The sequence below is a fragment of the Enhydra lutris genome, unplaced genomic scaffold, assembly GCF_002288905.1.
Source record: "Enhydra lutris kenyoni isolate GAN:26980312 unplaced genomic scaffold, ASM228890v2 scaffoldscaffold54, whole genome shotgun sequence".
NCBI classification, from domain to species: Eukaryota; Metazoa; Chordata; class Mammalia; order Carnivora; family Mustelidae; genus Enhydra; species Enhydra lutris.
Window position 1 is genome coordinate 10,357,007 of NW_019154138.1, and position 14,825 is coordinate 10,371,831.

A 14,825-nucleotide genomic window follows, 5' to 3' on the forward strand; every position below is an offset into this window, starting at 1 on the left:
GGAGGGGCGCCTGGGTGGCTCAGTGGGTTAAAGCCTCTGCCTTCGGCTCAGGTAATGATCTCAGGGTTCTAGGATCGAGCCCCACATCTGGCTCTCTGCTCAGCAGGGAGCCTGCTTACCCCCCCCTCCGCCTACTTGTGATCTCAGTCTGTCAAATAAATAAGTAAAATCTTTAAAAAAAAAAAAAAAAAAAATTCATATGGGAATATAAGGGACCCAGAACAGCCAAAACAATCTTGAAAAGGAACAAAGTTAAAAGGATTCACACTCCCCAATTTCAAAACTCACTGAAAAGCTACAGCATCAAGATGGCATGGTCCTGGCGCAAGGATCAACATGTACAGATCAACAGAACTGAGAATCCAGAAATAAAACCCCCACATTTCAGGCAACTTTTCAGAACACAATTCGAAAGACAGTAACAAATGTGTTGGGACAACTGAACATCCATATGCAAAGCAATGAATCTGAACCTCTCCTTACACTCATATACAAAAAAATCAACTCAAATGGATCGAATACGTATTTTTAGTATAGCACTTTGGATTTAAAAATGACTGGATTATCTAAACTGCTGTCACTTTTAATCACTCAACCCCTCTTTCCCCAAAAAATTTATTCATATAATCCAATTCCAATACTAAACAGTCCTATGTGAACATACTCTTCTTACCCTGCACAAGCTTGTAAACAGGCCAACATTGTCGCCAGAGTTTCTGGAGGAAGTTGAGCACTTTTGGGCTGATCTTTCTCTGGAGCAAGTCCACCCAAAATAGAAGGGCACCGTCTCTTTAAAAAAGTCATACATGCCTGGATAAAAGGCTCCTAGAAAAAAGAAAATCTTTGAGTTTATGTGAAACTGATCTTAACTGCTTTGAGGCTTAAGATAAATTGCTTTCAGATTAAAGACTATTAAAAGACAGTATGACTAAAATCCGCAAAATAATATCTTCATTGCCACTGTTTAACTAATTAAGCCATCAAAATTTTAAAGCAGTAATAAATGGACAAATCCTGCTTACTCCATGCTCTCGAATTTTATCTGTGAGCCACTTATCAAGTTTGAGGTATTCACGACGGGAAGCAAGTGCAGCAAGGTCAATAACAAAGGCAAATGGAGTACCATTTAGCAGCATTGACAAGGCCTAAAACAAAAGAATATCAGAAACTTTTAAGTCAGAATGCCTGCATGGCTCAGACAGTTAAGCGTTACAACTCTTGATTTTGGCTCAGGTCATGATGTCAAAGCAGTGAGATCAAGCCCCACAGCAAGCTCCCCATTCATTAGGGAGTCTACTTGAGATTTTTGTCTATTCCTCTCCCTCTGCCCCCTCCTCCCCCTTCCCCAACATGCACACACCCTCTCCCTCCAATAATCTTTTTTTTTAAATTAATAAATCTTAAAAAAAAAAAAACCTGTTAAGCAATTAAGTATCTTTCTCTCATTCTGTTCTATTCTCTGTCCCCTGGTTTTACTTTTACAAACAAGTCTAAATAAAACATATTGCTAATATCTTCTTGGTCATTATTTTTTAAGTAGCTTAGTATAATTCATTGGTGATATTAGTTTTTACTAAAAATAAGATCACATTTCAAAGGTGGACAAACACATGACTTTACCCTGTGCTTCTGAAAATAACTCAACCTAAGTCAGAGCAAGACACAATGCATAAAAAACAATCAATACTCCATTTTTAAAAATTTAAACTCAGACTTATTCCAACCTAAGCACAACTTCAACACCAGTACTATGCACCTACTGGTCAAAGACATCAAGTGTCAGACTACTTGTCAAAAGATACCATGAATGCTAATAAAACCTCCAAAAGGGTAAAACCCAACCAGTTTCCCCACAAATTTTATCTAACATACTACATGAAAGTTAATTATCACTTGCTTTAAAATAGCCTTGCAACTATCACAGAAGACAAAACAAAACTCAATCAAATGTACTGAGAAGTGAAAACATTTTTTTCACTTTTTTACAAAGATTTTACTTATTAAGAGAGAGCAAGAAGCAGGGATGGGGGCAGGGAGACAGAGGGAGAAGCAGACTCCCCATTCAGCAAGTAGCCCAACCCAGGGCCCAATCTCAAGACCATGACCTGAGCCAACAGCAGATTCTTAACTGACTGAGCCACCAAGGCACCCTCATTTCTTACCTTTCTAAAACCACTTTCCCTCTAAACCCTTTGTACTTAACAAGACAAACTGTAAATATCAACCTAATCTAGCTAAGAACTAGTTAAACTGGAATTATTCCTAAGGCATCTATGTTACATGAAAAATGTTTTCTGGGGCGCCTGGGTGGCACAGTCAGTTAAGCACCCAACTTGACTTTGGCTCAGGTCATGATCTCAAGGTCATAAAACCAGCCCTGTGTCAGCCTCCACACTCAGCAAGAAGTCAACCTGAGTTTTCTCTCTCCCTCTGCCACTCCCCACTTGCCCTGCCCCACCCTTGCTCATACTCCTCCCCTCTCTCCAAAACAAATGAATCTTTATTTAAAAAGCTTCCTTTTCTCATTAATAAATAAAAAAGTGTTAGCCTGTCCGTCCAAGCTCACCTTCAAGTCCTGGGCCACATCAAGTATTCGAGACAATTTGGCCTGATCATACTGCTCCCCTCGCATGTACCATTCTGCCATCGCGTGCATAATAAGTTGGCGGATTGAGGGAGACTGTCCCTAAAAAAAGAAAAACGGGGGTTACATTATCAGTACTGCTAAACATTTTCACAGGCAGTACTGCAAACACCCGGCTAATCTAATTTGTTATGTATATGTAAAATTGAGGTATATCAGTGCAGACTTTAAGTTCAATCCTCAAGCAGTGATTGCAGACATTCTCTGTAGGAAAGTCAAGTTATTTCCAGATCTTCCAAATGAAAGCCTGTCCCTAAACCTTGGGTCATACAGTCATTCAGTAAAAATTTATCCTATAAAACACCTGCCAATACATTTTCAAACAGAAGAGAATACAATGTGAACATGAGGATACATCAAATCTGTATAAATTCCTTATTATTAAATTATAGAATTACTGGTCTATAAGCTTTTAAAATTGGTTTAAGGTAATCATTTCTCATGTTGCACAGTGTAGTATTCCAGGAATGGTACTCGTACATTTTACAACATCTAGCTATTGTCACAAATGAGAATGTTCGTTTTTCTGTAATTATCCAATTTTCTTTATTTCCAGAAAACAGCCTGGCTTTGAGGACTGATCTAAAGACTTGCAGCTGAATGAAAGAAATTAAGTTGGAATTTAGTGACTAGTTCTCAGAGAAGGAATGGCAAGGCAACTGCTATCACTATACCTAAATCACTTTCCAGTTACTGTCCTAGAGCGACAGAAGATCCAAATGAAACAAGTATTGAACAAGGAGTGAGGAGATGCAGCTCCTTTTGGTCTGCCCTTTCTACCTTATAGCTGTGGTGATAAAGACCTAAAAATACCTGGCCTGCAAAGCTTTTGGATAAATGCTTGTTACACATTCTGTAAACTCTAAGTTTACCACGTAATTTGAGTCTAAAAATGAAGGGCTGACTGAATAGCATAGAACTAAAGTGAACATTTTCAATATAAATGATTCGTAACAAATTTTTTAAAGTACTTGTATATAATGTGAACTAGTGAAAATAAAAATGACTAAAGAAAAAAATTAGCCCCAAAAAAAAAGGCACTTGAGCAGAGCCCTGGTGGCTCAGCTGGTTAAGCGTCTTGACTCTTGGTTTCGGCTCAGGTCATGATCTCGGGGGTCAGGAGATTGAGCCCTGTGTCTGGCTCCACAGTCAGTGGGGAGTCTGCTTGGAGACTGTCTCCCTCTGCTATTTCCCCTACTCTCTCTCTCAAATAAATATTAAATAAATCTTTAAAAAGGGGGGCAATTGATATAAATAACTGCTTTTCCTACAGATTCTGAATTTGTCGTTATTAAAAATGTAATAGGGCATTAGGGGAAAAAATTCAATGAACAAAATATATTTACAGATTAAATCAATTCTACAGATTAGGGAGGGAAAGCACAGGGCTTAAAGGGCATTTCAGCAGAATCTAAAATAAAATGTAGATGCTGGATATGGATAAAAGACAAAATATGTCAAGTAAATTGATTTAAATCTTCTTCTGTTTACTGTTAAAAAGTGACATGAGCACCTTCTGGCTCCATGATAAATAATTAAGCTCCTCACTATTATCAAAAGCATACTGGTGCCCTTGTACTACAGAGCTTCCGTGGTACTGATTTATTTGTTTGTTTATTGCTTCTTCCCTCTCGTTCTTTGAAGTTTTAGACTTTGACACTCATATGATGCTAAAAGATAAAGTAAGCTCTGCGGAAGTGCCACTTTTCGAAAGTGTCATAACTGAAGATTGACAATTTAGTTGAACATGCTCCAAAGAATGTCAGTTATTAAGAGAAAAAAATGTCTATTTCTTACCTGCCCATGCCATGCATAGTGCAAAATAATAGCAGAGTTAGGATGGTTTCCGAGGAAAATTGGCATCAGAGTAGAGATGAGCTCATGGCGCAAGGTGTGCCAAGAGGTGTTGATTTGTAGTAAGGCCAATACCAGCATGTCTGGACAGTGTTTAATAGGGAAGCTGAAGAGCTGTTTGACTTGCTCATATTGCCCCACCTCTGCAAGCCTCAGCAGAGATTCAATCAAATCCAAGCTCTTCCTAAGAAGAATGGAGGTAAGATACTGTCAATGAAAACCTAAGTACACAAAAATGTATTTTCCAAATAAGTGTTACCAGCTATCACAATAAAACTGAGTTGTTGTCAACTCGAAAAGTGTTTAAATTGGTGGTGTTCATATTAAAATCATATGCTGGTATACTTTCATACTAATTTCAAAGGCGGTCCAAGTTGACAGTAAGTGGTTTAGGAGAGGGGACACCACAGACCACTTATACAATCATCGATCATTCTTACCAAGGAGATACCATCAAAGATTTTTGTGATTGGTATAAAAAATAGAAACAACATCACAGACTTTATTTAGGAATAGTCATAAACCCAAAATGTAAACACAGACCTAATTTATACACACAAAAAATTCTACACAAAAACAGAGCCTGAAAACTTACTTTGGTAATGCCAAGGTCTAACTTAAGTGCCTTCTGATGTCAAGCAAATTCAGAAGTCCACAGCAACCCCTATGCATTATTCTTGCCCCAAGAAGCAGAATGTGGTTGACTTTAATCAAATCTCAGTATCTTACTCTACCCTTAGTCCAGGAAAACTATAGCGACAGAGATCAAATTAAATGCCATGAGGAAACATATACCCCATACCATGGGATAGTTTAAAGGATAAAAGATCCTATTACTTCATCAAATCAATGGCAAAATTGTATTTCAAAAAAGAGAATGAGAAAAGGTAGACTTATAGAATGAAAGAAACCATATAAACCCTGTCTGGACTCTTCATCATACAAACTGTTAGACATTTTTGAGACAAACTTGATGTTAAGGAATTGTTAAATGCGCTATGACATTTCAGTTTTATAAAAGAAATACTGCTATATACTTGGACTTGACAGGGAAAAAAATACCAATCAAGCCTGCATATCCAATGTTGCTAGCACCTGAGAAAAGGACAAACTTTAGAATAAACTACTGTTTGGGAGTCAATCTTTCAGAACAGGGATCAGCAAACTACACCCACAAGACCAATCCTACCTACCGCCTGTCTCAGTAAATGTTTTGTTGGAAGAACTACACCCATATTTATACTGTGCTACAATAGTCAAGCAGTTGCTACAGAGACCATCTCGCCAGAAAAGCCAGATATTAACTAACCTGTTACAGGAAGCTTACCATCTCTCACTTTAGAAGTTCTGGCAATACCTAAAGGGCTTTAAAGTGCCCTAAAAATCCCACCCAGAGCCCCCAAAATTCAATCATTTGTTCCGTGTTGGGAAAGGGTCTCAGAAAACTGGTTAGAAAAAAAGTAAGAAACAAAGCAGTTACCTTTGGGGAGCAATCCAGCCCATGTCCCCCCTCCACCGTGTGTGTGGGGGGGGGGGGGGGTGTGGTGTGCTGTGTGGTGTGTGTGTGTGTGTGTGTGTGTGTGTGTGTTTGTGTGTGTTGTGTGTGTTTTTTCAATAGTAATGCAAGTACTTTCAGCATCCTTACCTCACATTCCTAGAGAGGAGTGACTTGAGTTCCAGGAGAAACGTACTGGGCCAGAGTCAGATTCTCCCTCAGAAATTAGGAATTGGAACTCAAATAAACTAGGTAATTTAGCTGAAAGGATTAGAATTGATGGGTTGGCCATCTTGACTACTTACAAAGAAAAGAAAGCAAGCATATCTGTAGACAGAAGAAAGGGGTCTAAACTAAGGGAGAAGTACAAACTTCCTTCCAATATTTGACAGTTTCAGAGAATACCCACTGGCAGACCTTACAGAGGAAAAACATAAGTATCTAGTGATAAGGAAACTAAAAATACACTTTTATCCATCAACAACCCTCTATAAAATTTAAAGTTTTAGTAGGCTCACTAAAAATACTGTTTCAGTAAAATTTTTAACTACATAATTGCTCCCTATTAATTCTGTATTGCAAGAAAAGCTAGAGGTGAGTCTTTACCATGTGGCAATTTCTCGATTGTCATCCTCTGGTGGTGCTTTCAGAATATCAGTGGCAACCGTATGACAGGGATAGTCAGCAAAGCAGAAGATCTCTGGATTTATAAGGGAATGCTGAATGAAGGAGAGCTGGAACAAGAGAAAAAAGTTCTTATTACCATAAATGAATGCAAATGCTATGAAAATGTGAAGTATTTTCATAGGCTAATCTTAATCTTATTAAAATGACAATTTATTTTTTTGAAGATTTATTTATTTGAGAGAGACAGCCAGTGAGAGGGAACACAAGCAGGGAGAGTGGGAGAGAGAGAAGCAGGCCTCCCACTGAAAAGGGAGACCGACGCAGGGCCCGATATCAGGACCCCACCATCATGATCTGAACCAAAGGCAAATGCCCAACAACTGAGCCACCCAGGCGCCCTGACAATTTCTGTTTTAAATCTTAATTACCTGCTCTTCAAAACCACAGACAATTCAAACACATGAAAGATATGAGATAAAATGGTCTTGGACAGAAATAGTTGGGAAAATGGTTTGCTACACTTTAAGACTGACTAGTACTCAACTATGATGATCTCCTTTTCAAAATACTGATGTCTCTACTATTCTGCACTGCACAAAACAAATTCTATGTTAAAAGACTATTTTAACCAATGTATAGAAGACACTACTTCGTAAGGAGTAAGTCATTATTTGCCTCCCCTTCTACAATTGAACACCAATCACTTACCTGGCCTTCTGCATGTTTCCAAGGTCTATATATGAGGTCTACTGGGAACACTTCCATACCCAGACCCCGCTGAATGCCATAAACCACATTATGAAGTCCTTTACTGTCACGAATTTGAAATCCAGGATGGTCCAGTTCATAAGTTACTTCCTTGAAATTCAAACTCGGGTTCTAAAACAAAAACATTTTGAAACCTAATGAACAAGAAGTATACACATTTCTATGCTTTACTCAAAGAGCCAAACTGAATTGGAAATTAAAATGTTCTAATTATAAACTCAAAATAATCATAACCTGGAATTTATAAAGATGTAGAGAAACAATTCTTAATATTTAAAATAAATTGGTTCTACTAGCAAGGCACTCCAACCTTTTAGTTCATGACATACTTACAGCCAATAGGAATGGGTAACTTAGTCCAACAAACAATCCCATCCCAGTTTGGCAAAATTCCTCAATTAATGCCTCTCTGTTTTTACACTCAAGATTCTACTACCTTGGAACAAAGTTGCAAAAATAAGTCAATTATCCCAAATACCATTTTTTTATAAGATCTGACTTACTGAGAGAGATAGAGAACACATGCACTCAAGTGTGGGGTAAGGGCAGAGGGAAAGGGAGACAGAGAATCTCAAGCAGACTCCACGCTAAGCATAGAGCCTGACACAGGGCTCAATCTCCAAGCCCGAGATCACGACCTAAGTCAAAATCAAATCCATCCTTAACAGACTGAACCACCCAGGCACCCAGACTGAACCTCCCAATACCATTCTTAATTAACTAAAGATCTCCCCTAGAAAGTATACCAAGTATGCATCAGGAAAAGTGGTCTAAATTCTTTATGGCAAAATGACTGAAAATGCCATTAAAAAAATGTTCTATGAAAAGGTATTCAAAAAAGCAGTATAAGACTCCTTAAGAAAACATAAAGCAGGGCGCCGGGGTGAATCAGTTGGTTGAACGACTGCCTTCAGCTCAGGTCAGGATCCTAGAGTCCCAGGATCGAGTCCTGCATTGGGTTCCCTGCTCAGCAAGGGGTTTGCTTCGCCCTCTGACCTTCCCCCTCTCATGCTCACTCTCTCTCATTCTCTTTCCCTCTCAAATAAATAAAAATCTTAGGAAAAAAAAAAAAACCATAAAGCAAAGGAAGCAAGTTTACAGAAGATAATTTACCAAACACTTTGCAGAAAATACTAAGTTTATTTTATGCTTGAAAAGAAAAAGGCTGTGCACACTCTGTACTTTTTAAAAATCCTCGAAGCACCATGGACAGTTTAGTTTTGCTCTAAGGCGACTCCCTGCAAGCCATGAAGACATCAATGCTTGCTTTACAAAGCAAGGGTACAAAGAACAAACTTCAAAAGAAGTATTCACTCTAAGGTAACAACAACATTCAGAAAATAAGATTTTCTTTTCGTTCTAACATTTGTTTCAAGTACTGACTATAACAGAACAGAACCAATAATGTGTTATTACACAGCATTATCATAGAGACAATTTAGTAAATCCAGAGGTAAGTTTGGTAAGACTTAAGAATCCCCTTGGTTTCTTCCTCTCATCTTTGCTGGGCAATGGAGAAATCGAATTGTTGACCCAAAATGAAATTGTCTTCTGCTCCCTGCCCACAAAAAGTATGTAAAAAACTCTAATATAAGAAGAAAAAGAAGGAAGAAAAGAGATTACTAACTCAACTGTTCAAACCCACAGTGCAGGCTCTCAATTTTATAGCCTTTTGCACTCTCTGAAAACAGCAAACAGGATTGGTAACATGAAATACTGTCCTTATCTGCAATTTTAAAAAGAGATTATTTTCAGTAAGGCAATAAAGTACAATGATGGAACTATTGAGTGAAAAGGGCGTATTTTTTTTTTTTTTTTAATTTTTATTCATTTGACAGAGAGAGAGAGAGATCACAGGTAGGCAGAGAGGCAGGCAGAGAGAGAGGGAAGCAGGCTCACCGCTGAGCAGAGAGCCCGATGCGGGGCTCGATCCCAGGACCCTGAGATCATGACCTGAGCTGAAGGCAGAGGCTTAACCCACTGAGCCACCCAGGTGCCCCGAAAAGGGCGTATTTTTACTTATGCATGACCACCACAGGATAAAATCAAAACAGTAAGTTGGGGGGTGCCTGGGTGGCTCAGTACTTAAGCATCTGCCTTCTGCCCAGGTCATGATCCCAGGGTCCTGAGACGAAGCCCCAAATCGGGCTCCCTGCTAAGTGGGGAGTCTGCTTCTCCCTCCAGCCCTCGCCCTGCTTATGCTCTCTCACTCTGGCTAGGTGCTCTCCCTTAAATAAATAAAATCTTTAAAAGTAAAAAAGTGGTATCCATACGTAATAAAACTGGCATTTTTTTTTTCATTTCCAAATTTTCTGCCATGATCAAGTATTATTTTTTCCTATTACTAAAGGAGAATAAATCTGAATACTATAAATCTACCTATCAAGAACAATTTAAAAATCCATGAAAGTCATATAGACAACTGTAACCCAATTATATCTATAAATCACTAACACAAAAAACTAAAAATGAGAATTAAGATCAATGTCCTGAGACCTTACAAGGAATATTATGTTGTAAATATATATATCTATCTACAAAAATATATCTGTATCTATATCTATAGTCTTCAAAGCTATATCTTGTTCCTAGACATTTTATGGATGAGAATGAAGATATATTACATACATCCTGACTCCATTATTCGTCCACTGATTACACTTTATCACTCCCAATTCTCAAGGTTTCATTCCTACATGTTTTACTTAAGCATTTTTACATTTTAAGAGAGATACTTTGTTTATTTGGGGGCAAATTATTTAGTTTGTGGATATTCTGTAAGTTAAAGTAGTAAGAGAAATATGAATTTTATTATCCTTATCCACCATGAACAAGACAGCAGAATTTTTGTTGCACTTTCCACAAAACATTCAGAAGGCCTCCTTTCTCAGTAATTCCTTATATAATCACTACTTTGCACTAAATTTGTTTCTTCAAAATAACCACACACCAGGACTCCACCAAACTCCTCAGCAGTGTCACTCAGAATTGAACAGCAACAACTCCTAATGAACAAAACAGGTATGTGATTATGAACTATCTCCAGAAGATAATCACTTTGTAAAGTTCATTACTTTGGAGCCAATGAAGTTGGGAAACCCCAAAACATTGCTGCTCTCATTCAGCTAAGCATTTTATTTATTAAAATTTGCTTTCTTGGGGCGCCTGGGTGGCTCAGTGGGTTAAAGCCCCTGCCTTCAGCTCAGGTCATGATCCCAGGGTCCTGGTATCAAGTCCCGCATCGAGCTCTCTGCTCTGCAGGAGCCTGCTTCCCTTCCTCTCTCTCTGCCTACTTGTGATCTCTGTCAAATAAATAAATAAAATCTTTAAAAAATAAAAAAATAAAATAAAATCTGCTTTCTTTGGGCTCTATCATATTAACATCATGAATATAAAATCATGATTACATGTACTCACCAGTTCTTTGAGAACATCAATCAAGACTTCTACATTCCATGTGTGTGCCTGTGCTCCATCACTTTTATCTTTTCCATCACTCCAGATCCCACTGCCAGGAGCAGAGATACTCTGTACAAGTAAAATTTGAATTAAACAAACCCAACTACTTAATGTGTTCAGCTCTGGTTGGCAGATCAATCATACTGTAATTTAACAAAGAAAATAAAGAGGACAGGATATTAATTCACACTGTAAAACAGCTGATTCCTATATTTACCTGTAATGGAATTCCATCTGTCAATCCTGAATGAGTTCGAGCCATCATCCCCAAAACCCTGGCAACCTGGGCAGCTGTGACCTCCCGAACACCAAACTGCATGATTATATTGCGACATTCTTCAATACTGAAACAGAAATTAAACCTCAGGAAAACGCTTCCACCTTCAATACAAAGGTTAAGAAATGTTAATATGCAAAAGCCCTGAGTGAAATCCTTGGACTTTTCCTAGTATGACTTTATTCCATGTTATTTTATACAGCTAGAAATATAAAAAGTACCTACTTAACTAAGAAAATGGGAAAACTTTTCCTTTTCACTGTATCTATATGGAGATAGGAACTAGCTGAATCTACTGTGGTAATCATTTTCCAATATATGTAGATCAAACCATATATGTAAATCACACCATCATGCTATATGCTTGAACTTGTACAGTGATGTATATCTGTATCAATTATTTCTCAATAAAACGGAAAGAAAATAGGAAAATGGAAAAGGTTTAAAAGATCAATGGAAGAAAATACAAACCAGGAGTAAGGATTATCCTTCACAAAAGCAAAATTAATTTCCTCCATCTTCAATAGAATCAAGTTTATAATACTGATACTTAGGGCATACCTAGGTGGCTCAGTTGGTTAACTATAGACTCCTGATTTCAGCTCACAATATGATCTCAGGGTCATGACACAGAGCCCAGTGTGGAAATCAAGATTCTCTCTTTCCTTCTCCCTCTGGCCCTCCCCCAGCCATAAATATATATATATAAATATATATATATTTTTTTTAAATATAAGATAAAATGCTGAAACTTGAGGTGAGTTTGATTATTTTGATATGCACAAACCCTTGAAAATGTATCCTAACTCTTCTACTTTGCTCCTTTGCTCCTTGAAGTTTAACTAAATACAAGTTTTATGCCAGGCACATAGTCACACCCAACAAATATATTTTCAAAAATAAATGGAAATTTGGTTTCTGTTGAAGTTTGAAAAACATTAAAAAGTCAAAGTCAAAACAGAACATAGTAATACCCTTAATTAACTCTCAAGAAAATATGAGCCTGGCGCCTAGGTGGCTCAGTTGGTTAGGCAACTGCCTTCAGCTCAGGTCATGATCCCGGACTCTGGGGATCAAGTCCCACATCAAGCTCCCAGCTCCACCGGGAGTCTGTTTCTCCCTCTGACCTTCTTCCCTCTCCTGCTCTCACTTTCTCTCTCTCAAAAAAAAAAAAAAGGTCTACAAGAAAATACTGACAATCCACTTTATCACAGTAATAGTAGTAGTAAAAGGCTGAAAGTATTTCCTTTGGTGTCCCTAGCAAGAGACAAAAACACTGAAGCGGCAGCTTTGTTAAACAAGAAAAGGAAACTGGAGAAAATGAAGGTAACAGTGGGGATTTGAAGGTACAGCGAGGGAAGAGAAAAGAGAAACACATCAAGTAGGATAAAATTTCCATGAAGCCTTGCCTCAATGCTCTCTCTCCCATAAAAGCTAGAATTGTCTATCGGCAACTAGACTAGGAACCTCTGATTTCTAAATTTGAGAAACTAGGGGAGGAGAAAGTGATAAAAATTTAGCCACCAGAATATATATAAATTAATACAGGCATACCTGGGAGATTTTGTGGGTTTAGCTCTAGACAACCATTAATAGATCAAGTCAAATGAACTTATTCACTTCCCGGTATAAGTTATGTTTACACTATACTGCAGGTCTACTGCATGTGCAACAGCATTACGTCTAAATAAAATGTACATACCTGAATTAAAAAATACTCTTTTGATAAAAACTGCTAGCTATCATCTGAGCTTCCACTGAGTTGTAATCACTGATGACAAACCACCATTAACAAATATAGTAATGAAAAAGTTTGAAATACTGTGAGAAATGTCAGAATGTGACACAAAGACACAAACTAATAAGCAAATCCTATTGGGGAAATGGTGGCAACAGACCTGCTGTACACAGGTTGCCACAAACTTCAGTTTGGGGAAAAAGTGCAGCATCTGTGAAGCACAACAAAGTGAAGCACACAAAATGAAGTATGCCTGTGTGTGGAAGATTAAATTCAGAAGCAAAACTCAGAGGCAAAGATGAGGGCACATTAATCTTAGGAACTCGCCTTAAAGAATTATTACATCATATCTGGCACAAGAGTAATCAGAAGTTCAGTACGTTTTATACCAACCTTGCACAAAAGCCATAGCCTACTTCCTGCATAAAATCAGCCAAGGAGCTCTCCATCATGGTTTTAGCTACCCCTCCAGAATCAGGCAGGATCCTGTCCATTAGAATGTCCCGTTTTTCAGGGTATAAAAGTGGTGCAAGCACCACAGGACAGCGTTCCTGGGGAAAATCTGAAGGACAAAAGAAGATTACAACTGCTATACTGATTACAAACAAACTATCCTCATTTACTCTTTCTAAAAGCCCCAAAACCTGAATCTTCCACAAGTTCATTTTCAAAGTTTTTTTCCAATCCAGCTAGTCCAAGTTAGGACCTTAACACCAATTCCAAAATATGGATGTTTTTGCTTGGGTATATATTTTTAAGTTTTGTATTAGGATCCTGATACAACACCTAGTGACCAAGTCATATCCTAAATATTACTTCAAATTTTCACAGTAGGACTATTAGTTTCCATACAAAAAAGATATCAGAGATAATTAGAATATCACTGTCAATTTCAGGAAGAAAATTTCTTATCACTGAGAAGTTAATGCAGTTTAAAATTAAACTGACGCCTGGGTGTCTGTCAGTTAAGTGGCTGCCTTCAGCTCAGGTCATGATCCCAGGATCCTGGGATCCAGTCCTGCATCCAGCTCCTTGCTCAGCGGGAGAGCCTGCTTCTCCCCTTGCCTCTGCTCTGACAAATAAATAAATAAAATCTTAAAAAAAAAAAAAAAAAGTAGTTGTTAAAAAATTTTTTTAATTAAATTCAACTATATAGGGAGCACCTGTCTAGATCAGTTGATGCAGCATGGGATTCTTGATCTCAGGGTTGTGAGTTCAAGCCTCTCATGGGGTGCAGAGACTACTTAAATAGATAAGCGTACTTTAAAAATATTTTAAATTAAGGGGCACTTTGGTAGCTCAGTCAGTTAAGTATACAACTCTTACTTTCAGGTCAGGTCATGGCCTCAGAGTCCTGGGACTGAGCTAGGCACTCAGTGGGGAGTCTGCTTCTTTTCTCCCTCTCCCTCTGCCCTTTCCCCCAGCTGGTGTGCATTTTCTCTTTCTCTCTCAAATAAATAAATCTATCTTTTAAAAGATTTTTTTAAGTAACAGTGAAAATGAATAGTGGTTAGTGTATAATCAAGATAATCAAAGATTTGTTTTAAAAAGACTACTCAGCCCCACAAAACAAAAATCAGAGAAAAGAACATCAACAACAGGACCAGGAGTTATCTTAGCAGAGCAATTCAAATAGTCCAAGAGCTAAAGTGGACATATCAATAATGACCAATTTTTTCTAAGTAAAAAGAGTATGTCACAACAATGTAGTCTCCATCACCTTAAAGGAGAAAAAAAAGACTACATGAAACATACCAAGTCTTAACCGAGATTGTTATCTATAGGACAAGATTATTGAAGTTACGTTCATTTTATACCTTTCCTATGGGGCTTTAATCACTTTCATATGTGAAATTACAAAATTCTCTCTTAAAAAAAAAGTAAATCATGGTCTTCATGTGTATTCTAAAATCCTTCCGTCATGTGTTTGTGTTCATCCTAAGAAATCACCTTCTGTAAGCAA

At 37.8% G+C, this 14,825-nt stretch overlaps 1 protein-coding gene across 6 annotated transcripts in view; it reads right to left on the reverse strand.

Moving 5' to 3' along the window:
- The window catches only part of LOC111157346 (CCR4-NOT transcription complex subunit 1), a 111,054-nt gene that overhangs the window by 50,662 nt on the left and 45,567 nt on the right, over positions 1-14,825 (reverse strand). For all 6 annotated transcript variants that reach the window (XM_022518673.1, XM_022518674.1, XM_022518675.1 and 3 more), the window contains 9 exons: positions 13,256-13,424; positions 11,065-11,191; positions 10,806-10,916; positions 7,329-7,499; positions 6,600-6,727; positions 4,442-4,682; positions 2,567-2,686; positions 1,023-1,145; positions 674-825 (listed from right to left, as the gene is read on the reverse strand). In XM_022518673.1, the coding sequence (XP_022374381.1) occupies positions 674-825; positions 1,023-1,145; positions 2,567-2,686; positions 4,442-4,682; positions 6,600-6,727; positions 7,329-7,499; positions 10,806-10,916; positions 11,065-11,191; positions 13,256-13,424 (1,342 nt within the window). The remainder of the gene's footprint in view (positions 1-673; positions 826-1,022; positions 1,146-2,566; positions 2,687-4,441; positions 4,683-6,599; positions 6,728-7,328; positions 7,500-10,805; positions 10,917-11,064; positions 11,192-13,255; positions 13,425-14,825) is intronic.